General features: G+C 36.9%; 1 protein-coding gene across 2 annotated transcripts; it reads left to right on the top strand.

Moving 5' to 3' along the window:
- Positions 1-1,730: 1,730 nt before the first annotated feature.
- Positions 1,731-20,026, top strand: LOC131426159 (uncharacterized). Of its 2 annotated transcripts, none has more exons than XM_058588635.1 (5): positions 1,731-1,960; positions 10,471-12,047; positions 12,392-12,412; positions 12,565-12,677; positions 19,157-20,026. In XM_058588635.1, exons 2-5 carry the CDS (start codon positions 10,586-10,588, stop codon positions 19,526-19,528), a joined length of 1,968 nt encoding a protein of 655 aa, XP_058444618.1. In that variant the 5' UTR covers positions 1,731-1,960; positions 10,471-10,585; the 3' UTR covers positions 19,529-20,026. The 2 variants fall into 2 exon arrangements, with proteins under 2 accessions (XP_058444618.1, XP_058444619.1); XM_058588636.1 differs by lacking the exon at positions 1,731-1,960 and adding an exon at positions 2,068-2,632.
- Positions 20,027-23,721: the final 3,695 nt, after the last annotated feature.

Below are 23,721 nucleotides of genomic sequence, written 5' to 3'. Positions count from 1 at the left end.
GGCTTTAACTCGAAAGTTTTGCGAAGAGTAAGGCGTGAAATATAAAATCAATCCTATAAATTGTGAAAGAAAAAGTAAACAAAGAGAAACTGTCATTTGCAGTTAGGCCCTTTTATCGTGGGACTATCGAATTGCCATATATTGTCACAAAACTCAATTACCAGTAGCGACACCTGCAAATGAACAATGGAACCGAGAACAGGAGGATTTTTTCGAAAAATTTCTTGTAATGTGCCACGTTTTTTAATTTATTTAATAACTTTAGATATCAGCAATAAAAGTAAACTCGGACTCGATTAGAAAGTGATTTTTACTACTTTTTCTAGTGTAAACATTCTATGGTTCAACAAGAAAAATCATCAGAAATGTGTAAAATTAGATTAGGTTAGTTTTTATGGAATATAGCTTTTTTTAACAGAAACCAATGTGATGTTTATATCTCGAATCCAAGAATGTTTAGCGATCGAGTACCATTTATTTTGGACAATTTACTGGCTATTCCCGGTCATTTTAAAATGGCAGTGAATGAAGTATGATGCTCCATTCAAAAATAAAAACTTAGCTCTCGGACAATGAGTTAAGGTAGCGCTTCGCCGTGGTCACGGGAGTTCGCTGTCTATCCCGGGGTTTCACGCACTTTACCCAAAATTGTGAGAAAACGGGGAAGAAAACGGAAATTCCAAGAACATACGATTCTAGATAATTAATTTTTCTATCGATTCGTATATAAATTGTGCCTGATAAACATATTTATCGAAAGATTTCGTGCGAGTTATAAAAATAAATGAGTTTTTCCTTATTCTTTCGCACGCAAACAATGTCAACGCATGCATTGGGGTGTGCAAAATGCTACATGCGGTAGACGCTAACAACATTTCTTTTGTTTTCGTTGTCCGTTCTCTCTGCGTAAACGTTGAATATAGATGAGTAGAAAATGTAAGTAAGTGTTACTACTTTGTAAAATAATTTCTATTCATGTTTCAGTAGAACCAGAAATCAGTAATGATTTTCATCGCTACTAGCTTTGACGCTTTGTTGAAAACGTAGCACATCCCTACATATTCTAGTTGTTTAATGAGAAAAGGAAAAAAGAAAACCAAATTTTAACAAAACTCGCACGAAATCTCGCGAAAGAAAAGCTTTCTGATATTTTTCGCCAAATGCATAGTAAAATCATTTACCTACAATCGTATGTTTTTGATTTTTCGTGAATCGGGTTAGTATTTTAGAAATTTGCAATTTAGGGTGAAATTTCGGCGACAAAGCAAGAGGAAGTAGTGAGTTGTCTTGCTTCGACCTGACCACGGCGAAGCGCTACCTTAAGATCGACGTTACAACCTTAGAGTAAAAAATGTTTCTTCCTTGTTTCTTCCACTTCTGTTATGATTTTTCTAATGAATTTACCCGTTTTATCAGAAATCGTTATAAACATGAACTAATTTAAAACGCTCCTACTGATTTGACAGCTCTTGCTGAAAGTATCAACTTTAACCGAGCAGCAGCATTTCATTTTAACTAGTGTCTGCATTGCATTTTAACATCGGTGTGCCAATCCTGAATCAAGCAACCCTCTAGTGTCAACATTTAGAAGTAATCCACAGCGAGAGATAACCAAGATAACACTTACCAATCGAACAAAACTACCCCTGTTTGTCGAAAACCCCGAGCATCGAGTCACGCTTTCCTGCACATTTCAGGAGGGTGCGCACACAACCACGCACACATCGGAAAGAAAATCGTTGTCGAGCAACGGAACAGCAGCAGAGGAAAAAAAAACTCGACTTTTCATCGAGCGACTCCATTTTCTCGATTCTCGCGACTCCACTCCGACTGAGCTGGAGCAGGATATCATGGTGGTTCACTGTTATTGCAGCAAAATTTGCACCCGGGATTACCGTCGGTTCTAGGATTATCACCACCAGCGATAGGAAGAAAGAACGTCGCGGACAATGGATCGCAGGTAGGCCGCCCCGCTTTCGTAGGTCGGTGGCAGAATCACTTTTCTTTGGTAGGCTGTAGAATTTTTTTTTCCTTCCTTTACTCCCGTCGTAGAACCTAAAGGAGTAATTGGTGCAACTTTTCCCGTACGACGAAGGGGGCTCCACCTCCGCGTCGATCGTTGCTATTTGGGGGGTGCTCTAGCACCCTCATTTTCAGTGGCAGGGGTTTAGTGTGAGTGTTTGTCCTGTGGTGAACGGGAGAACACGAAAACGCAAAAAAAGGACGAATGAGGGTCGGTCGGTGGGCAGGTGTTATGTCTTCCTCTTCCTTCCGTGGAGCTACGTGTAGTTCGCAGTTAGTGAAAATTAGCATGATTCTCAGTGTATTTAATTGTTACTCCGCTGAAGTGTCCTGAATGGAGATTGTCTACTTCAGGTGGTCATGATAGTGCTGCGAACAAACTAGAACTAGACTGGAAAGCACATTTCGATGTGAACAGAATATTATGTAAATCTGTCTTCGTCGCGGGGAAGTGAACGGGATCAACAATTCAATGCACCTGGAGGAAAGTTCATTGCTACAAGGGTGAAGGAAGAAATAAAAAATGGTGGTCAAAACAAGTTTACTGACGGATCTCTAGCGGAGTACTTTCGGAACTAGATTATCCTGTGCCAAGTGTTACTGTTTCTAAGTAAGTGAATTTGGTAGAAGATTTTCAGGACGTTCTAGAAGGCTCTTTAATGTGTGATGAACATCGGAAAATAAGTGCGTGGATTGAGGACTACTGAATGTAGGAAAACTTAACAGTGACGTGTTTTATTAAGGAGCTCTCTCCACGTCCAGTGTTTTAAACACGGAAATCTTGAACATAACGTCGCGTGATGACGTAGTTGACAGCTGCAGAAGAGAAGAGGAGTTGATTTATGCTCCTGCAAAAAAAATCATTCACTTCCACATCCTTTTTTATAATTTCCGGAAGGGTTTTAGTTAGATATCCTATTTTAAACAGTTATTTATGAGTGTCATCAATAATAAATGCAAAAAGGAAGTGAGTGGAAATGTTCGTGAAAAAAAACAGTAACCAATTGGGGGACAGTAATTTTTGAGTCAGTTATGACGTTGCTAACAAAACTATAAAACTTCATTATTTATTCTTAAAAATTTGGAAATAGTTGTACAACAAAATTATATTTTGGCAAAGCTGTAAAATAAATGAATAAATTGCCTTCATGAGAAGGCACTTTTTTGTATGATCATTGCAATTGGCGGAAGTGAATAAGAAGTTTTAGTTTAGTGAGCTTTCCTGAAAGGTAATATACAATTTCTACATTGACTCGTGCTTGCACATCTGCTTATACCTGTATTTTTTTCTCAGCAACTGCAAATTTCTTGCCAGATCAACAGTTCCTGTTAGACTTTTTGCTGTAGCCCGAAAGAATGTTGGTTTGGGAACTTGCATGACATCCATCAATTTCATTGTCTTTTATCAATATGCTGCTGTACCATTTCGACACGTCTTAGGTTACATTAGTAGAACACAAATTTCACCGATATACCAACGAAATACACGGAAAAGCCCGTGATAGCAAAACGACTGAATAATTAGTTATTTTGTCGTGAATACGACTTACTTTACTATGGGGTGCCTTTTCAAAATTTACCCTCTGAGAGAGTGATAAGTTTTTGATCGTAAATATCTCTTGTTGTATCTAACGAATCAACATAATTTTTGCTACACGCCATAGGATATATGATCACAATTTTATGATAGAATTTTCAGTTGTATGACGTAATCTCAAATAATTCTAAATTAAACTTTTCTGAAATGTTTGGTATAAACGAGTATCAAAGAGGATAATCCAAAAGGTGCGGTTACCTTTCTCGTATTTTTAAAGTACATAGCTCAGTGATCTGTGAAAGGATTTATATAATCTAACTACCAATAGAATCGAAATTTTTCAACTTAAACGACTATAGCAACAGCATTCAAATATTTCAATAGTACACTATTGAAAAACCTGTCTCATTTGCTCCATGTCAACACCAGCCAATCAGAACGCGTTCTGAGGAAGAGAACAAAATATCTGCTGCTGTACAACAAATCGTTCGAGAAAAATGTTCCGAAATGAGTTTAATATCGTAGTGAGTTCCTCAATTTGGTCCTTCTGAATGCTAGAAACGAATCCCTATAGCATATTGATATTTTCTTTCAATAAATTATGCAAATTCGAAATGAAAATAATCGACATTGAAATTCTGTATGCGGCTATTTTTATAGCCGTTAGGACCGCCCATTAGTGGAAAAGCTACATACGAAATCACGTAAAAAGAAACCTTTTAACAAAAATTGGATCAGTTTGGATTCTATCGCCACTGCGAGCAGATGTATTTTGTGTCGTTTGCAAAGCTAGTTTCGCTCTGACAAGAGCGATTACGTCACAGCTGCCAGTCATTTGCATTGATGAATAAACAACGGTGAAGAGCATTACACAAAATCAGCCGTTCTAATGGCTCTAAAAAATAGTTTCTAAAGAATTATTAGGATTTGTTGTTCGCAAATCGAAGGTAAATATCCCCAGTTTAGTGCAAATCTAGAACAGTTTGGTTGGATTTGTGCACTTTTCGCTGTGTTAAATTCACAGTAATCGAGATCAAGTGAAGCCTTCTTTGTTTTTGCGAAAAATGTTCCAGAGAATTATGCAATTTGACCCTTCTGAATGCTAGAAACGAATCACTATAGCATACTGATAGTTTCTTTCAATAAATTAGGCCTATTGTATCATTTAATGGAAGATTATAATCGGTTGTAAGCGCTGCACCTACACCAACCATATCAGTATCGGACAACAGTTCAGCCTGGAATTAGATTACGGAAGTTAGCGGCATCCATCGGAATTCGAATTCAACTCATCACTCTCCATCACAAACGCTTTCATAAAAGGTTCTTTTCAGAGTCACCATTATTTTATTATGAAGAACTATACTGGTTATTCCATAATATTTGAGATTCAGAATGTTTAATGTAACTAATCTGTACTTCAGTTTAGATGCATCGTTTTGAATTCTAGTAGTGAAAAAGGGGAATGCTTGCATAATTCATACAGTTGATCAACTAATTGATATTCGGAAGTGTTAAGGAACATGTCAGTTGTTTTCGTATTCACGACATCCAGTTATGTCTCTGACATTACCCACCCGCTTTTTTTTTTTGAATTCATTAAGGTTTTTAAACAACTGATCCATTGTTTTTCTAAATTGTTATGCTCGCAGCTTAACAAGACCCGACGTTTCCTTTTTTTTCATAGGGTTTGCACGATTTCGTACTGATAGAACTAAATTTCGGTTTTATAAAGAAATTTTGGTAAGCCGTCATCGGACAATTCTTTACCATTGGCATTAACCGTGTCACTCCTGCGGTACACAATGTAAAGGTCAATTTGGTTTGAAACGCAATTTCAAGTTCCGTTGTTCGAATTTACAGGTTACCAATTGGCTTGGTAACTTTTCGCGTTATTTAAAAAAAACTACAAGGATCAGCCCCATGGGGTTGTTCGAGCCATTGATGTGGAACAAGGCAACCAAAATCTCTAATGATCGATATTTTCAATTATTCGTCACACTTTTGAATCCGCATATGCACGAGAGTCTGCTTAGATTGATCTTTATTAGGAACCAACACCGAACACGCGAACCCAGAATATAGACTCTAATTGTCGTGATTTGTATTTGTTTTGTAGCCGACGGAATTACATCAATAGCCCAAATGTATGCAATTATATGTTTGTACACGCTTGCGATACGGATATCGATATTTAAGCTTCTCTTCGGCAAGCTTGTGTTCAAGTTTTGTATGCAAGCAGTTATTTTTATACCATTTCTCTGCCATTACAACCATTCTGCGATTTCAGTTGAAGCGATAAACTTTTTCTCATTATCAATCGAGTTCATCTTATATAAATTAAAAATTAATCTTATGCACTCAAAATTTACTCTGGGGTATTTGTGAATTTCTCAGGCGAAACGACATTACATGGAATTTCATCCGAGCTTGCATGACACAAGATCAGAGCATACCAATTAAAGTTTCAAATCGTTTTATGGCACTTTTTGTCTTGCTGTCTAGCAACAACCTACCTCTAGTAAGCTACGCGTAGGACTGAAACGTTAGCTATAATTTCGTTTCTATTTGTAGATTCGCGTGCTTCCAACAGTTTCGCTTTTGCATCGATTGACCAATCAGAGCGCTGCTTTCCCTTTGATATATCGCTTACTTCTTCAAAACCGTCGACTATGGCAGGGAAATCCGGTATGCCAGAGACTTTTTGCAGGCAAATAGGACACGGCTAGCTATTAATCAACATTTCAATGATATACAATTCAAAAAACATGTCTATGAACATTCAAATCAATACGTAGAAATATTTCCAATCAAATGGTGACATGATATTAATAATTGATACAAAATTGACTGAGCTGTAATTGTTCAAAACCTGACCACATTTCTACGTGTATTTTTCTTGAGTTTCTAATTTGCTCCCCTATATAGAAAACAAAAATGTGTTCGACATTAAAAACTCCCGATTTGAAACAAGTGAAACGAATGTTGTTTGAATATCGAAAATAAATACATGAACGTCAATCAGAACCATTCGTTCTCCTTCGCCTTTGTTCGATAGTCTCTCTCTGGTATTCGGGCTTGTTTGTGGATTCGGGTGCCGACGCTGCTTTGCTGCTCGCGTGAATGCCTTCCCCCAATTTGCAATGATCATTTCTGTATAAAATGTTCATTACGACCCAAGTAACAAAAGTGAACACACCGAGATTTTTATTGCATTTTGTTAGGAATGTCCTAATACACGCACTACCCGAACACCGTTTCTCGATTCACTATAGATTCACTAAACAATGTGTCAACACATTTGACGTATGTCGAAATCAATGAAAAATAATCATTAATGCTACTTTCGCCAATTGACAATGTTTTGACCAATGTACCAAAGCATAAACAAAAGTGTATGCGCGGACTTACGACAAAATAGTTTTCCACGAAAAAGCAGATCTAGTGTGATATGAAAGTGAGACTTGCTGTAGAGTTGGAGATATTTAATGGGATCGAGTTGTTATTAAGCTTGTTGAAAAATACGCCGATTAATTTGGGAAGAAACTGATTTATTTCCAATCGTAGAAACCGTTACGAATCCTTCGTCAAACAAAAGGGAAAATAATCAAAACACACTAAAATCGAGTCGACTGTCATTCCTTACTAATGTTTTCGAGCAAAACTGGCTTTCACACAAGTACGAGTAACAAAACGGCGAATAAACACTGTGACTTTCGCAAAACGACGTAACTAACAGAAGCAAAACGACTTATGTGTCAAGTCAACCAGGAAAAAAGGAACTATCATACTGTCCAATATACATGATCAAATCACAAAACGACATAAGTGCCTATGCCTAAAAGTTATCTTTGTAATTGAAAATTGTGAATTAGTCACTATGATACGTTGCACGCATACAAATTGGACGATTTAGTGAAGAGATGAAGTTGTTTCAATTACTCATTTTTAAATAAGATTTAAAATTGTGCGATTATTTTTCCACATCGCTTTTCTCGGTTCAGTTACATTCGTCGTTTTGAACATTTAATGCAGATTTGTACTATCTTTAAAGAGGAATACCTCCTAATCCATCTATTGGTGTGATAATGCCTTTCTCTTGTCATTTAAATAGTCTCAATAAAACATTTGTAAGATTTTATCCTCGACCATTAGTATTGTGAGCTTATTAAATAACCTAATAACCTATTAGTAATTCGAAATCGATTCTTTTATATCCGAGAAATTTTGTTGAATTGAAAAACACTGGGATTTGTCAGTTATGTCATATATAAACGGAAATTTTCGACATTACCGTTCCAAATTTGATTGAACTTGTTAGCTTTCAAATAAGCCTAAGTTTATCGAAATTTGTTGAGTCATCTTCGAGAAAATTAAGCCGAATAAAAATGTGCGGTTAGTCGTTTACGTCACTTATACCATTATATGTCCGAAACCAGAAACCAGAGCCATTTGATCTTCGAACTTGGTCCATAATTAAGTAGCTTTCAATCGAATCTAGAGCCTACAACTGTAATCGGTACGGTCAAAGTGTCTGTCAAATGAGATACTCGATAGTTCTATCACCAAGTATACTCAGTCAAAGACAGACGACTTTTTTGTTTTCTCTCTCATTCTCCTATTCCCTGTTGAAGTAAAACAAAATCAATGAGAGTACTAACATAAACATAAATTGATAAAATTCATCGTTCCTTGCAAAAAGTCATTGGACTTCGGAGTTTATTGGTGTAAATGAATATGCAATCAATGAGCGTCCTGGTGAGTGTAATATCAAGAGAATTTATGTTATCTCAGACACTCAATATATGATGATTGGTAGAGCCTGGTTGGCAGCAGTGCAGTGACATAAGGTTTCTAATCTTTGTCGTTGCTAGTTGATAGTGACATTTAGCAGTTCTGGCAGCAATTATAAAACCTTTCCATAGAGAAAGGTAAAAAGTTCGGATAGAAAGAAACGCGTTTTGTCGGTTACGTCAGTTATATAATTATTTTAGAACTTCACTCAATATGGCATTGTTTGCCTTCTGAGTGTGTTTTATCGAATTCAGGGTTTCTCAATTGCTTGAACGATTTTTCTAGATTATAGAAGAGTGCGGGTTCGAGTCCCTGGAACAAAAATCTCATTAGTTTTTAAACAAGAGTTCATGACGACAGCGAATGAATTGAATCATCAAATATCTTCAAGATGAATTCGATGAGGTTTGTTCAACCTTTACTAACTTTAAGGATCAAAAGTAAACCAAGTTAACTTGTGTTGGTAATTTGTGTATTACGTACATTTTGTTTGGTACGTATGCCATAGATCTATGTATTCATATATGCAGTGCAACGAGTTTATCAAAGTGGCTTTAACGTTTGAGTTTAATACAATCTTTTTTTGCAATAATTTATTCTCAAATGAATGTTTAGCCTGACTTTCTGGATGAAATATCATTTTTAATCAATCTTTCACCAATGTTTGATGGAAAATTGCTTACATTTTATGAATGTTGATTTTCATTTCCTAATAAAAAAGTTGGCTACACTGCTGTTTGTTGCTAATCAAGTGTGTTAGTGGAAGTAAGCTGAAACTAAAATATTTTTTTCCGAGCTGTTTTCCGAAAAATAGAAGAGTTTTAGACTAAGGTTTTCGCTTTTCTTGAATTTTAGGCGGAATAAACTGATTTGTTTCTTTTTCAATTATATGGATGTTTTATTACCCTGTGTGTGTGAAAACACATGAACAAACAGCCTATTTTACTAGAAGAACCGAGCATGCTTCGCTGTGCTCTGGCGCCACGACATTCAACTATAATCATATTACTAATTCCTCCACCAGCAGTTAATACACGTCGTATCGCAAGTCTATCTTCACTCTCTGCTTTGCCGTCAGACGCTGATTTACGATTTTGTTTTTGTCTCTCGCGGTCTATGGGGTTACTTCATCATCCTGTTATATCATGTTTTCTGTTTGCATTGCTGTAAACAAAACTTGGTGGCAGCGAGATTGAAAAGATTAAACACTGCGTATTTAATTTGGTGCTGACCAATTTCAGAGGTTTAGCCAAATCACACGGGATTGACTTGCAAATTGTCACACATTTCCATATGGTTGCAAGAATCCGAACATTCGATTCTCAATAGTAGGAGGATTTCTGATAAAATATGAACTAGTTGGGCTATTTGAAAATAAAACTGGCTTGAAATTAGCAGAAAGTTTATTATAATTATAATGATCATATGATTTATTTGCTCATCGACGCATCGAAATTGTAAACATGTCGCATTTGATGACATGATGGATGTACCTATCGCTTATTAAGTAATATGCACGTTGGGGAAAAATGGTGGAATAAGTATGCACAAAGCAAGAAACGTACTTACTGCGGCAAAATGCCACTGTTTAATTTTTCTACTTCACTTTATCAGCAAGCACACGAGTAGCGACCTCTAGAACTACCTACCGAAAAATTGTAGTAAATACTACATGTTCGAAAGTTGTGTAGTAAAATCTCTGATTTTGACAGGAATGTGATCCACGTGTAGCATTTACTACCGAAATTCAAGTATGCTAGTTTTATTCATACGGCCCATTGTGTTGACTTCGTAGTGCCATCATGCCGTTTATAATTTCCCCAATAAACTGAAATTTCTACCTTCACCTCCGGTTGTATCGAAAAAAGCTCAGCACGAAATGCTTTGAAATAGCAGGATGCATAGATTGTTGTTGATTTTCCGGAGCAAAAACCGTCCATTTTCTGAATTTTTGAAAAATTTGATTCCGTGTCTATAAAATTCGATTCTGACAGAATATCGTATATGCTGTTAGATGGAATTGGTTTTACGGGAGGACAAGAATTGTTCTTTGTCGATTCATTTTCAATGCATTGTTTCGTCATTATTCAATATGAATAATTTTCTTTCTTTTCCAGAACAACGAGGATCTAGTCTCACAAAGCAGTAAGAGCAAACCAAAAAAAAAAAAAATACAAGCGAAGCGAACCACTTCGACCATTATCTCTCGCGCGCGTCGAAGTTAATCGAAATATGGAGCAATGCAATAACGATCGCCCCTGTGTGATCAGCAGCGGGAACTTCTTTCCGCAGTCGGCATCGTCGCCGAACCACAATAACAACCACAACGGCAGCAGCCACAAGCAGAAACAGCACCAGCACCCGCAGCACCACTCGTCACTCCAGCACTCCCCGCCACCGATCAGTAGACATCTGACTCAGAAGCATGATCCGAACCTGCACAGCCCAACCGATCAGTCCTCGCTGGGTGAGATCGAGGTGATTCTGGTACAGCAGCACAAGCAGGACGCCCTGTCGGTGATCATCCATCCGCAGGAGAGTATGCAGCAGATCAATATGTGCTTGAGCGGTTCCGGCAACCCCGGCTCGGTCGACTCGATCATGTCGTCGGACTTCCAAACTCTGTCGCCGATGCACGATCGCGATTCGCCTGTGAGCATCAGTGCGAACACGTCGTACGCCACGTTGACTCCGCTGCAGCCTTTGCCTCCAATCTCAACCATGTCGGACAAGTTTGCCTACTCCATAGGGGGAAACATCTGCGAGGCGTTCCCAGGAATGAACAGCAGTTCCGTCGGTGTGAACATCGAGATCAATTCCTGCTACAACCTGGAGAAGCTCGGAGTGATTCATTCACCCGTGCACATCAATTCGGTGCAGGAACTGTCACCGACCGACGTCCATCACACGCTGGACAAGAATCACGTCCTGAAGGATACCAAGCTGGATCACCACCTGTCGGACAAGGACGTCGATGTGGTGGACGGGAAGAACGAATGTATCCTGGTACGTGCCTCTCCGATTCCTTCGAATCTCAGCTCAGTGGACGATCGCTTTCTGACGTCGGCAGCGAAACCGGATCTCAGCCGACAGAAGGACGACACCGACCAGTTCACAAGTACAGTGCAATATCTCGATCAACCGAGTGACTCGGATGTGATCCACGGTGGTGGCTTAAATGGACCCGGCGGGGCCGGATCCGGCATCAAGGACCATCATTCGACAGTGTTTCTCAACAAGTCTTTCAGTTCAAAAGCAAACATAAGCGACCTTAATCTGTGTAAAGAAATTGTTATAGATGATGTGTACGAGGAATCCGAATTGGATGACAAGAAGTTGGAGGACTCGTTGACCGGTGGTCACCATTCACTGTCCAACGGTGGCGGTGGAAAGAATGGCGGTTGCGGAGGCGTTGGATCGATGAGTGACGTCGGTTGTCTGAACGGTGGCGATGCGGAGGAAATCAACACAAAGGAACTGGCACATCGAATCAGCTCGGAGCTGAAACGGTACAGCATCCCGCAGGCCATCTTTGCGCAGCGTGTGCTCTGCCGGTCACAAGGTACCCTGTCCGATTTGCTGCGGAATCCGAAACCGTGGTCGAAGCTCAAATCCGGCCGGGAAACGTTCCGGCGCATGTACAAATGGATCCAGGAGCCGGAGTACCAGCGGATGTCGGCGCTCCGGTTGGCAGGTATGGTGTCCATTGCGGTGGCCTTTAGATGTTAGATGTCGTGCCGTAGGTTTGCACCTTTTGATGATTTAATGCGAGATACGCGCTCCCGCACACACACCGTACCCTAAGCAATATTTTCTGTGATAAAAGATGTGATTGAAATTATATTATTTTACTTATTCGGTTGTTTTATTTTAGATTTTAAGTTCTGCTGTTCTTTTTTTTTTGTAGTCAGAAGATTCAGTTTATTTGATGTAAGCTTGCTTTGTTGCTGTGTAAGTAGTTGATTGTGATGTATTTTTGGTTGGTCTATTTTATAAAACAAACTAACCCGAGAACTTGTTTCTTCCTTTCTTTTCAAGCAACCCAATCGGCGAAACCAGGTTAATTAAACTTTTCTTTTACTACCAAGCCGCATAGCGCGAAGCGTCATTCTAGCATCTAACAGTACTAATCAAAATCATTCATATTTTTGTCATTCTATGCATGCTTACTAACACACCTGTACACACACATACGCACACACCCTCAACAGTGAACGCAAAGAAGCACGAGGAACCGGAACCGAACGTCATGATGGGGCACACGAAAAAGCCCCGACTAGTCTTTACGGATCTGCAGAGAAGGACACTTCAGGCGATATTCAAAGTACGACTTTTTACTAACCCTTTGTTTTCTTCCTTAAGTGTTTCCTCAATGCTCAACAATTTTGATTACTATGAATGTAATTAAGCTACAAGTATGTATAAACTTACGCAATAGTTATCTCGGTAATTCGTGAATTGGTGGTAGAATGGCTGATTGTCGCAATCAACATTTTTTCTGGGTAGGGCAAGTCGGTCAACAATCATCGGTTTGCGATAAACTCCGATCTTAATAACTTCGCTTCGGCATTAGGGAACAAAATCACATTCAATCGAAACGGATTATATCAATCGAATGTGAAAATTTGCATTCTGTATTTCGATCCAGCGTTGCTTTTGCATAAAACTCCATCGAGATGCAGAATGCAAAATGATACATTCGATCGAAATTCAGAATCGGGGTGAAGTTTATATGAAAAATCTCGATGAACATTAGAAAAGGTCCCAAGTGCAAGTGACAGTTTCTCTTGGTTTACTTTCTCTTTCAATTATTACGGCAAATTCCAGTAATTTCCAACAAATTCTACAGTGCATATCGAAAGTTGATGGTTTTTGCTATAATCCTATGTGAAGTGTTAGATGGGAAGATTGCTGATTGGACCGTAATACTCGAAAGAGAAAGTAAACAAAGAGAAACTGTCATTTGCACTTAGGATCTTTTCTCGTGTTTGTCTTCAAATGTGCGTTGCTTCTGTTACATCAACGCGAAATTAGACACGAATACTGTAACGGGGATCATTGAATTTCATGGAATTTATTTAGGAGATTTGAATTCTACTATTTTTTTCATTCAATAATCTATTTCATCTGTTTAGCGGCCCTTACACGAGACAATATTATTGTCAATACAAGAAGTATTGACAATATTTTTGATCGTGTAATTGAAACTTCATTGTATTGACGAAATTATTGTCAACAATTCCAAACTGCTCATCAATCCGACAATACTTTCTCTCCAGAGAGAAACTGATAAATATGTGCAATGACCTTTTCTCTCAATGTTTTAAAATTCATTTGCAACATTTAAAGCGCCAGACGCTTGAATTTTTCGAAAAACTCGGACTCAAGTTATCAAGCCAATTGGATTGATGGTATTCACTAGGGATGTCGTAATATCGATCGATTAATCGAGTAATCGTTTAATAACCCAGATAATCGAGTAATATTTAATCGATTAGCTTATAACTAATGTTCGATTATTGAGCTAATCGAATAATTAAAAAAATCCCATAGTAATAATCGAATGAATAATCGAGTAATCGATTAATAACCCAGATAATCGAATAAATTTCGATCGATTAGTTTCAAAATAATACTCGATTATTAAATAATCGAGTAATTCGAAATTTCCGACATCCCTAGTATTGACAATACTTTGGAATGACAATAATATTGTCACGTGTAAGGGCCGCTTTTGTATGTATCTGTTCATGTTACATTACTTCAGTGACTTCCCAACTTTTTTATATCTTTATATACTAGGTTTACATGACAAAACCTCACAAAATGAACATTTTTTGACAGCAGCCGGCGGTTTGTTCACAGTTTAAAATATCATCGGAAGTCATCGTTTTAAAAATTGCAAATCGATATATCGCTCCTTGATGCTGGAAACGCATACAGGGCGATCTTTTAGTTCTTTTCACTGCGGAACACGTTTTTAACAGGCACTTTTTCGTCATTTTTTAATTTTTAAATTGCAGTCACAAAACAAAACAAAACAAACCACCGGAAGCTGTCAAAGATGAAGTTGATTCATCGGCAGTTCATTTGTGTCGTCAACGTGTAAAACCTAATTATTTGAATCGATAAAACAACGTTGTAACTATGACAATGATTGTTATTTTACACTGATAAAAACTGACACGTTGGCATCATGTAAAGCGAAGCCTTGGTATTACATTTCTGTAGTGGAATTCGACCTTATGTTTCAACAGACTTCGCAGCCGATTCAGAGTGTACAGAACCATTGCATGACTGGTGCTACGATCCTACTAACACTACGAATCCTTCCAGGTCGGGGCTCGAACACACGACAACTGGTTTATAAGACCAGTGCCCTATGCATTGAACCGCCAACTCGGAACGCATCATGTGCAGAACATATAAACTATGTCTTGGGTAACAGAGGTATTTTGGATTGATTTTGTTTTGGCCCACTTTGTGAAAATATCCACCAAATGTTGTAATATCTTTGGAAAGCCCTTCCGCAATAGGTAATTTAATGTAATTAGCTTCAAATTGATGCACCTCTGTTACCCTATATGTGAAACATAAAAGAATTCCATTTAGATTATAAAATAAGTGTAAAAAATATGAATTTCGAATAGAATTCATGGTACATAAGTTTAACAGTCACTTCAAAATAATAAGAAATGCTTCTGAGGCTACACCCTCATTGAACATAACTCAAAATTGAGTGACATATCACTCAAATTCATAAAAAAGTGCACGTACTCTAAACTTGAGTTACCACCTATATCTACTCATTTTTGCGTTAAGGGACGAAATTGTCAAAACTTAAGTAATTTTTACTCAAAATAAGAAAAAAATATTTTGTTCAAAATTTGAGTAAGTTCAACTTAAAATTTGAGTTCCTTGCTCTCAAAATGAAGAAATTTTTCTTCGTTAATTTTCATATACAAAGTTATTCTTCTTTCTTTTGAATGCGCAAAATAGTGATCAAAACGGTTTCCTTTCGAACGGTTTGGAGTCAAAATTGAATTATTTTGATATTCTTATGTTGCGCTTTCCACTAAGCACAATTGAAACCACAAAACATCTATGATAGACGTTGATTCATGTTTTCAAAACCGGATCTAGAAACGGCAATGGAAAACGAAGTATTTTTGCATTCTTTATTTCGATAAGAATATTCCGAGAATGAAAACGCACTGAACTGCAAGTATTTTTTCACTCAAATGTTTAAAAACTCAACGCTTACTCTAATGTATGAATAAATGCGAGAGAACTCACGGCAACGAGTTTATTTTACTCAAATCCATACTCAAATTTTGACGTATTGTTCCAGTTTATGAACTTGAGTAATCGCAACTCAAACCATGAGTTATGTTCAAAGAGCGTGTACACACTTAAAACCAATTCTCGAGCACGGTAAAGTAGAATGCCGAGACAGATCGGCAACACACAATGTTGCTGATTGTTCTGTAAACAATATTATGTTTTCCGATATTCGTTTAAAATATTTACTGATTTTTCGGCAATGTGCATTTTTTTGTCAAAATTTGGCATACCTTTTTGCTGAACTCATCAGTTAAGAACGATTATGACGGAACCAGCAAATAAGTTTGCCGAAATTTCGAAATATGTGTAAGCTTTTGCCGAAAGTCGGCAAGACAACAGTCATTTACGCTTAAAAGAAAGCAGTCATTTCCTGACGCAATATTTTGGAAGTAGTCCAGAAGAAAGATGTGAGAATCTATTATCTTATCAGTGAGTACAATAACTACAAATTGTTATTTATAGAAATCGCCTTTCATAGCCTGCTTTTGCTGTCAAGAAGTTATTAAGGTATTTACTGTTAGAGCAAATTCAGCAGCTGCAAGATTCATATGGGTGGTCTATAATGTAAATGAAACTGAAACAAACGTATCCCCAGCAATCCGTTTTAGTTTTATTTATTCGACCAGTTCTACTGTCAAATTTAAAACTGGTATACATTGCCGTTCTATTTTTTCTATATTTGAAACACAGATAAAACGCTGCTGGGGCTGCCAGTTTATTTTGTATAATTTCTAGATTTAAATTTTAAAACTGACATAAATTATGCATTTAGAACTAGAACACTCCTGAATATGCCCTTAACAAGTTATTTTATGTCGTTTTCGCTTGCTGCCAAACCTAACCCAGTTTCCACTCTAGCACTCTAGTTGTTGAACTGAAAAACGAGTCAGTTTTTATATCAGGTTTGCTCAAACCCCCGTTGTTAAGTGCGAAATTAACACAGTTTCGTGAAAAGTGTTTGTTTGATGAAACTACCATGGGTCAGTTTCAGTTTTCTCAAGCAAAAACGACATTAGAATACCGAATTACGAGACGCCACGACTGGTAGTAATATTAGACGAATTTGATGAAGGTGATTGCTCTCTGGTCTGGAGGAATATCGAAATCCCTATTGGATCGGATATGTTCTGCATTTACTGTTTTTTGCATGGCCTTCACTGTGGTTTGCGTGAAATGGGAGCCAACGGATGAACTATTTTAATTTTTTTACGCTGTTTGCTTCGAAGTAGAGGCTTAAGTACTACCGGTAACAAATTCATAATCTTCTTTGTTTTTTGCATTTTTAGTATTTTTTTACGTTTATACGAGAATAAAACGATACTTAAACAATACATTGAATATTTATAATTTCGATAAAATAGCACCGATTTTATTAGTTTATTTTCAATATCTGGAATCTCGGTAATTCATACATTCCACTTGCTGAACATACAGTAAGTTTTGCCGAATGTACAGTGCACTTTTTGCTGACAATTTCGTTAATAAATGACGTTTGTGAAACTTGAGGCTACCGAGACTCCGCAATTTTATCTCTTGCCGAGATAATTACCGAGTACTTGGCTGTGCAAAACTCGGCAATAATTTTGCCGAGATTCAGCGAAAAATATTGAGTGTGTAGATTTTAAATAAATTTCACATGAATGTTTCTTTGTTCTATATATAGATATCAATTGAATCACGATTTTTCAAGTCAAGTGTTTCTCATATAAATACAAATTTCTTCTTGAGAAAGATGTGTTAGACTCAAGTAGAACATGTGTTAATGGAATGAAATGGAATCAATTGGAAAACATGTTACAATCGAAGCAAAAACGTACCTAAGCTGGATGTATAAGCAATGATCATTTAAGTAAATTTACACATCAACTTCATGTTGAAATAGCTTGGAATATGTTTATATGAAAAATAACATAAAATTGAAAGTTTCCTTCACATGAGCCTGTCGTGTGTATTTTAAATATAAACATAACAACTTACATTACGCACGAAAGTGCAGAATTTTGCTGGTGGTTCTTAAAATACGAAAGTAAAATTCACAACATTAGAATTCAGAATGTATTTAGTTTATAAATTTCGTATCCATCTAAGTACAAAAAGCAATGAAAGCAACAACATATTTCGTGTGAAGTGTTTGCAAACGTTTATTTATTTTTAAACTTGTGTTGTTGCCATGGTACCTACCGATGTTTTCCGGATGCCATGTCATTTTTCAAAAATCTATGGTCGAATAAAAAATTATTCGGTTATTATTTTTTAAAGTCAAAGTTCAATTCAAGCATTTCAAAACGCATTCTTTTTAGCGGCTGCGAGTCATCAATTGTTTGGTTTGACTCCTCCCGTTGAGTTTTGCTCAGCCTCTTTTGTTACTTTTCTCATCGCAGTTGTACCTCACTGACTACTGTGAAGTTCCTATTACTCAAAATTTTTCTAATGGACGAAGCTCTGACATGTGGGAACGGTTCAGGCCCTTCGATCTAGACGTTGTACCCAACACACTACTCCACGACCATTTTTCCATAATATTAAGATACTAATATCCGACTAAATAGACACTCCTGAAAAGAAATTGTCCCGGGTTGGCGGTTGAATGCATAGGGCACTGGTCTTACAAACCAGTTGTCGTATGTTCAAGCCCCGACCTGGAGGGATTCCTAGTGTTAGTAGGATCGTAGCACCAGCCATGCAATGGTTCTGTACACTCTGAATCGGCTGCGAAGTCTGTTGAAACAGAAGGTCAAATTCCACCACAGGAATGTAATACCAAGGCTTGAAAAGAAATTACTCAGTAAATGATGCCGGTCGCGATGTAAAACTTTTTTCAAACCACAGGGACAGATGGCTTGCCACACGAGATATTTCCTTGTAATCTTCGACTGTTTGTTTAAAAATCTCTTCCAACTGCCATAAAATATTCTTGTCTTGTGTCCGTAGTCTGTAGCCTCTGCTCGAATACTTTTGTTCGATCTACTTGTGATTTATTTTCTATAGTTTCGTCCACCGATCAACGCCATATGAGACTCCAGAGTCGATAGTTCCATTAAATTTCTTTCGGATAGTTCCTATTCAATTAAGAGTCTCGATCCCAATATGCTGCTTCAGTCATAGGTTCTCAGGCAGAATCCAGTTACGTACGTCCAAATTTGAAGCTTAAATTTAGAGTTCAGAGTTCGTGCTGTATTCTGAAAAGTGCCAGTGATGATGTATTATCTATATTTCCAAAATATCATTTCCTGTGAAACAATGAGAGTAGTAGTAATTTCTCAAACTTTAGTTTGATTCTTTAGCATTCCAAAATGAAAAATTACTGCAACATTCTGATTTCATGATAAAATCAGTGAATTGAAGTACAGAAAGTTACTTGACTTTTTTAGCTTGGTTACTGATATCATTCCAGCTATTCAAGATTCCTCCGATAACCTCGGTTTGTTGCCATGTTTCATCTCTTCTCCCATTCCGCAGGAAACTAAAAGACCTTCGAAGGAGATGCAGGTGACGATTGCCCGGCAGCTGGGTCTGGAACCGACGACGGTTGGAAATTTCTTCATGAACGCGCGGCGTCGCTCGATGGACAAGTGGAAGGATGACGCGATGAAGGCGGCCGCCGCAGCGGCAGCGGCTGCGGCACGAAACGGCAGCGGTGGTGGCAGTAGTGAAACCCTCGGTCTCGGTATGCTGGGCGGAGGCGGTAGTAATAGTAGTAGCAACGACGATAACCTTATCCTGGAGCACCTGAAAGACGACTCGTCGGACGAAGCGCTCGGCTATGACAGTTCGTTCGCGTCCGACGGCGGTCCAATGGAACATAACTATCAGCAGCACGTTCTCAACTAAAAAGCAAAACGGTACTTTAATTTATTGAAACAAGCAACCAAAAGTAAGAACAAAAAATAAGTGGGAATACACACAAAGTAGAGCGAGAAACGGGGGAGCAGAACTTAAATTAATTCACACGCAAAAAAAAAACAAGTTAAGGAAATGCAAACGCTAGATAAATAAAACAAACACAACAATATAAGAAACAAAAAATAAACACACACACACATATAGTAGGATTAATCAGAGTAATAAAGGAAAGAAAATTACAAAAAACGTAGGTGTGTGGCTATTCACGAAAGCTTGTGAGACAAAAAAAAAACAGAAGTACTCTTAAGGATTAGTAGGTTTTCTTTGCATTTTAAACCAAATTTAATTTAATTTAAATTATTAACTGAAAATGAAAACAAGTAAGAAAAAATCTAGTCTGTTCTTTCGAAAAAATAAGTACTAAGACAAAAACTGTACATGTACTGTAAAGTTGAAACCTATCATTAAATGATTTGAAAAACAGAATCGAAGCGTTTTTTTTATTTTTGTTTTTTTTTTTCAGGACATCCGTCAAAGGTTGGTGTACGAAATTTCTTGATAATTCAAGCTATAATACTTGGAATGATGTTTTGTTCGGCACACTTAAACCGGATTCTCAAGTTCGGTGTAGTAAAATTCCGAATCGGACTTTTTAATGAATTCTTACTCGATTGCTCGTTTTTTAATAATACTCGATTAACCCGATTGACAGTCATCCAATTTTTGCTTTCAATATGAATGTTTAAGTGTAAAAATTAGGCGACTACGCCATTTTATTACACTATCAGGTTAAACAACACAAATTAAAATATTGACACTAAAGATAACTTTCAAGGACTGATATTAGAATAATTATTCAGAAAAATTTATTAATCTGTTATGTCACATATATCTACGCAATCTAAAAGAAGGATTCACGGTTAACGGAAACGTTTAAGTTTCTAGTAAATGAAACTATTTGGATTCAAAGCGAATCTCATAAAAACTATTGATTCTTAGAATAGCGCCTAAAAAATATTATTTTGTCATATGCAAATTTTAACTATAATTTGCATGCCAATGTATCCCTTCAAATCATTCAAATACCTTTGATTGAGCACGTGAACAGTAAATTGTTGGAAGTTGTTGAAGGAATGGAATCAAATGAAGTTATTTACTTAATCATTTTATCAATGACAATTCGTTAAAAACCAAAAAGACGGTGTACATTTTGGACGAAATATACCAAGTATTTCTGTTTATATTGTGCCATCATTTTTGATAGTATTTCTAACGATACTATTTCAATGACATTGAATCGTATGCAAATATAGTTTTAGCAAATAAGAAATCATCTCTTCAAAACAAAGACATATAACTTTTTTTGTCTTTCTCATATGGGAAGACTATGCAATCACTGTAAAAACCGACTTTTCAAATGTCATATACCATTCGACTCTGCTCGACGAACTGAGCAAATGTCTGTGTGTATCTATGCAACGAAAATCAGCACTCGCTATTCTCAGAGATGGCTGAACCGATTTTCACAAGCCTTTATTCAAATAAAAGTTATTATAGTCCCACAACCTGCTATTGAATTTCGTTTGGATCCAACTTCCGGTACTGGAGTTACAGAGTAATATGTGCGAATTAATGGAAACATGTGCACCCGGTTTTCTCGGAGTTGGTTCAACCGATTTTCACAAACTATATATTTTCATCGGAATTCCTGTTCCGGAACTACAGAGCAATAAGTGGAAAATTTTCAATTTCATGAATATTTTTTCACAAACGATGACAAATAACAGGAGCAAATCACACAAAAATGACTGATAAATGCTCCTAGCTTGCAGAACTTGGTAGATATATAAACTCAATTCAGCACTACTACTGGCGAAGAAAAACTCTAAAAGAGGAACTCAATTCGATTTCTCAGCTATGGTTGATCCGATTTTCATAAGTCTCGATTTAAATTAAAGCTGTCTTTGTCTTAATTTGTCTCAAATTGTGTTCCATAACGTACACACAGTACAGAAAACGAAAACCCACACCGATGCTCGGATTGTAAAACACAACCAAGTCCATCACCACCGAGCACGCATGGGCACGAGTTTTCAACCTTGTTTAAGAAACCAAAACCACTATGGTGGTAGGTACGTCTGTTACCGGTGCTTGATTTTGGTTGAACATGGTGCTGCGGTTGAAAAAGAGGCATAGTTCATGCATCACGATGCGTATGAAATTTTCTCGAATGAAAACAACAAATAATATTATGGATGCTGTGATTAATGAGATGATAATAATGACAATCATAAAAATCTAATAATAGCAACAACGCTGCGACTGCTGTATATTTGAGACATACATAATCGTGCGCTCCTGTTACTTCTAGAAATCAAATTCATTATAATAAGATTTTGGCAATTAACCTAAATAGGGTTATTGTACCAATGGTCATCTCATTAGTAGAGACCCCATGTTATTTTGAGGATTACTCGACTTTCAATCAATGAATTGTGATGAAATCGAATACAATATTTTTGCTTTGGCTCTAAGAATAGTTACTCACAGTATTCATATTCTCGAAATGAAATACAATGCCCGAGGAAAAGAAGAATTATATGGCCAGTTCAAAAGATTTACACACTTTAAATTAAATTTTTTACACTTATCCGCTAATTCCGTGATTCCTAAATTGTAAGTCAGTGTGTAAAAACCGTCATTTATAGCGACGATGAAATATTCAGACCAGACTGTTTAAAATTCCAAACCGTTACTATGAAACTTCATAAAACGGGAAAATTCTTCTTAATTTGTCATAATTGTTCACAAATTCAACAAATTGTGTTAGTTTATTATTATAGATGTTTACAATAAAGTTTTTTGATGGAATCCTCTGGTAATATTTATAAAACAATAAGTAATATGAGAAAGGTATCATTACATCACTAAAAAGGTTAAGGCAGGTTTTAATACTGTTTTGACCTACACAGTTAGTAAGAAACCTGTAAAATTCCATCGAATCAGCTGTAATAAAAGGCATTCATCAGAAATAACAAAATATTACGTGCGATTTGAAAATTACATGGTTAGAAAAAATCAATGAAACATAAAAACAAAAATTATGTGTAACGACTGGGATTTGAAGCAAGAATCGTTAGATCATAAAGAGCGTCCGTGTATCCATTGGGCCACTGAAGCACATATTTGCTGGTCAGTTAAATAGTGCAATAAATTCATACAGTCGTACTAATTGGTCGTGTGAAAGCGGCAAGTGACGTGCTAAGTACAGGGTGGGCCATTTAAAGTGGAAGCATTTGTTTCTGAACATTTTTATTTATTTTCATTTCGATTATAATTTATTTCGGTTCAAAGGTTTTCACGAACAATGGGCATCGCAAAATCATTTATCATGGCTCGATAACGATCGCCATTGACAGTTTTCGTTGCTCCATCGTCGTCTTGGAAAAATAGGGACCAATCACCAAACTGTAACTTTTTGGTTGTATAGAGGCTGTTCTTCAATTGATTGAGGGTTTTCAATGGCATAGAACCGATAATTTTGCTTATTATCTCATCCATTTATCTTGTGGTGTGTACACACTGTTCTATGGTAAAATTGCCTTGGAATGACGCGCGGTATGTCATTAGTCGTTCTGGCAATTCTGTCAAAAGTTATAGGGTTGCCCGATGCTATCACTTTAAATGGCCCACACTGTATTTAAATCTCAATCAGTCATGATGTAAAAATCAGTTGATAGACAGAAAAATTAGTTTTATCTCACTTAGGGGTTAGCTAAATTTTGTGCTAGGGCACATAACCGTTTTTATTATTTTTACGTTTCGTCTTTGACTCATCAGTGCAGAGCAGTTCAAACTGAACTGCTTAGTGATAAACTCGGCAGTTCAATTTGAACCACTAAGCTAGCGCTAAGACATTGCACTCCGTTGCAAAACAAAAAATGTTCTGTAAATAACAGAAACTTTACGTCTGCTTAGCGGTTCAAATTGAACTGCCGAGTTTAGCACTAATTAGTTCAGTTTGAACTGCTCTGCACTGATGAGTCAATGACGAAACGTAAAAATAATAGTTTTATCTATTTTAAAATTTACGCTGCTTATAAAAATTATTGGAATCAATCAAATGTATCAATTAGAATACATTTTCGGAACTTTGTGTTAAATTTTATGGAAAATTGTGT

This window comes from Malaya genurostris, chromosome 1 (assembly GCF_030247185.1).
Source record: "Malaya genurostris strain Urasoe2022 chromosome 1, Malgen_1.1, whole genome shotgun sequence".
In the NCBI taxonomy this organism is placed as follows: domain Eukaryota; kingdom Metazoa; phylum Arthropoda; class Insecta; order Diptera; family Culicidae; genus Malaya; species Malaya genurostris.
The sequence above is the reverse complement of the archived record's forward strand: the minus strand, read 5'-3'. Positions and strand labels throughout refer to the sequence as shown.

Coding starts and splice junctions, on each gene's coding strand:
- LOC131426159 (XM_058588635.1), top strand. CDS start 10,586: ATGGAGCAATGCAATAACGATCGCCCCTGTGTGATCAGCAGCGGGAAC. Junction 12,048..12,391: donor GTCGGCGCTCCGGTTGGCAG/GTATGGTGTCCA, acceptor TTTCTTTTCAAG/CAACCCAATCGGCGAAACCA. Junction 12,413..12,564: donor AACCCAATCGGCGAAACCAG/GTTAATTAAACT, acceptor CACCCTCAACAG/TGAACGCAAAGAAGCACGAG.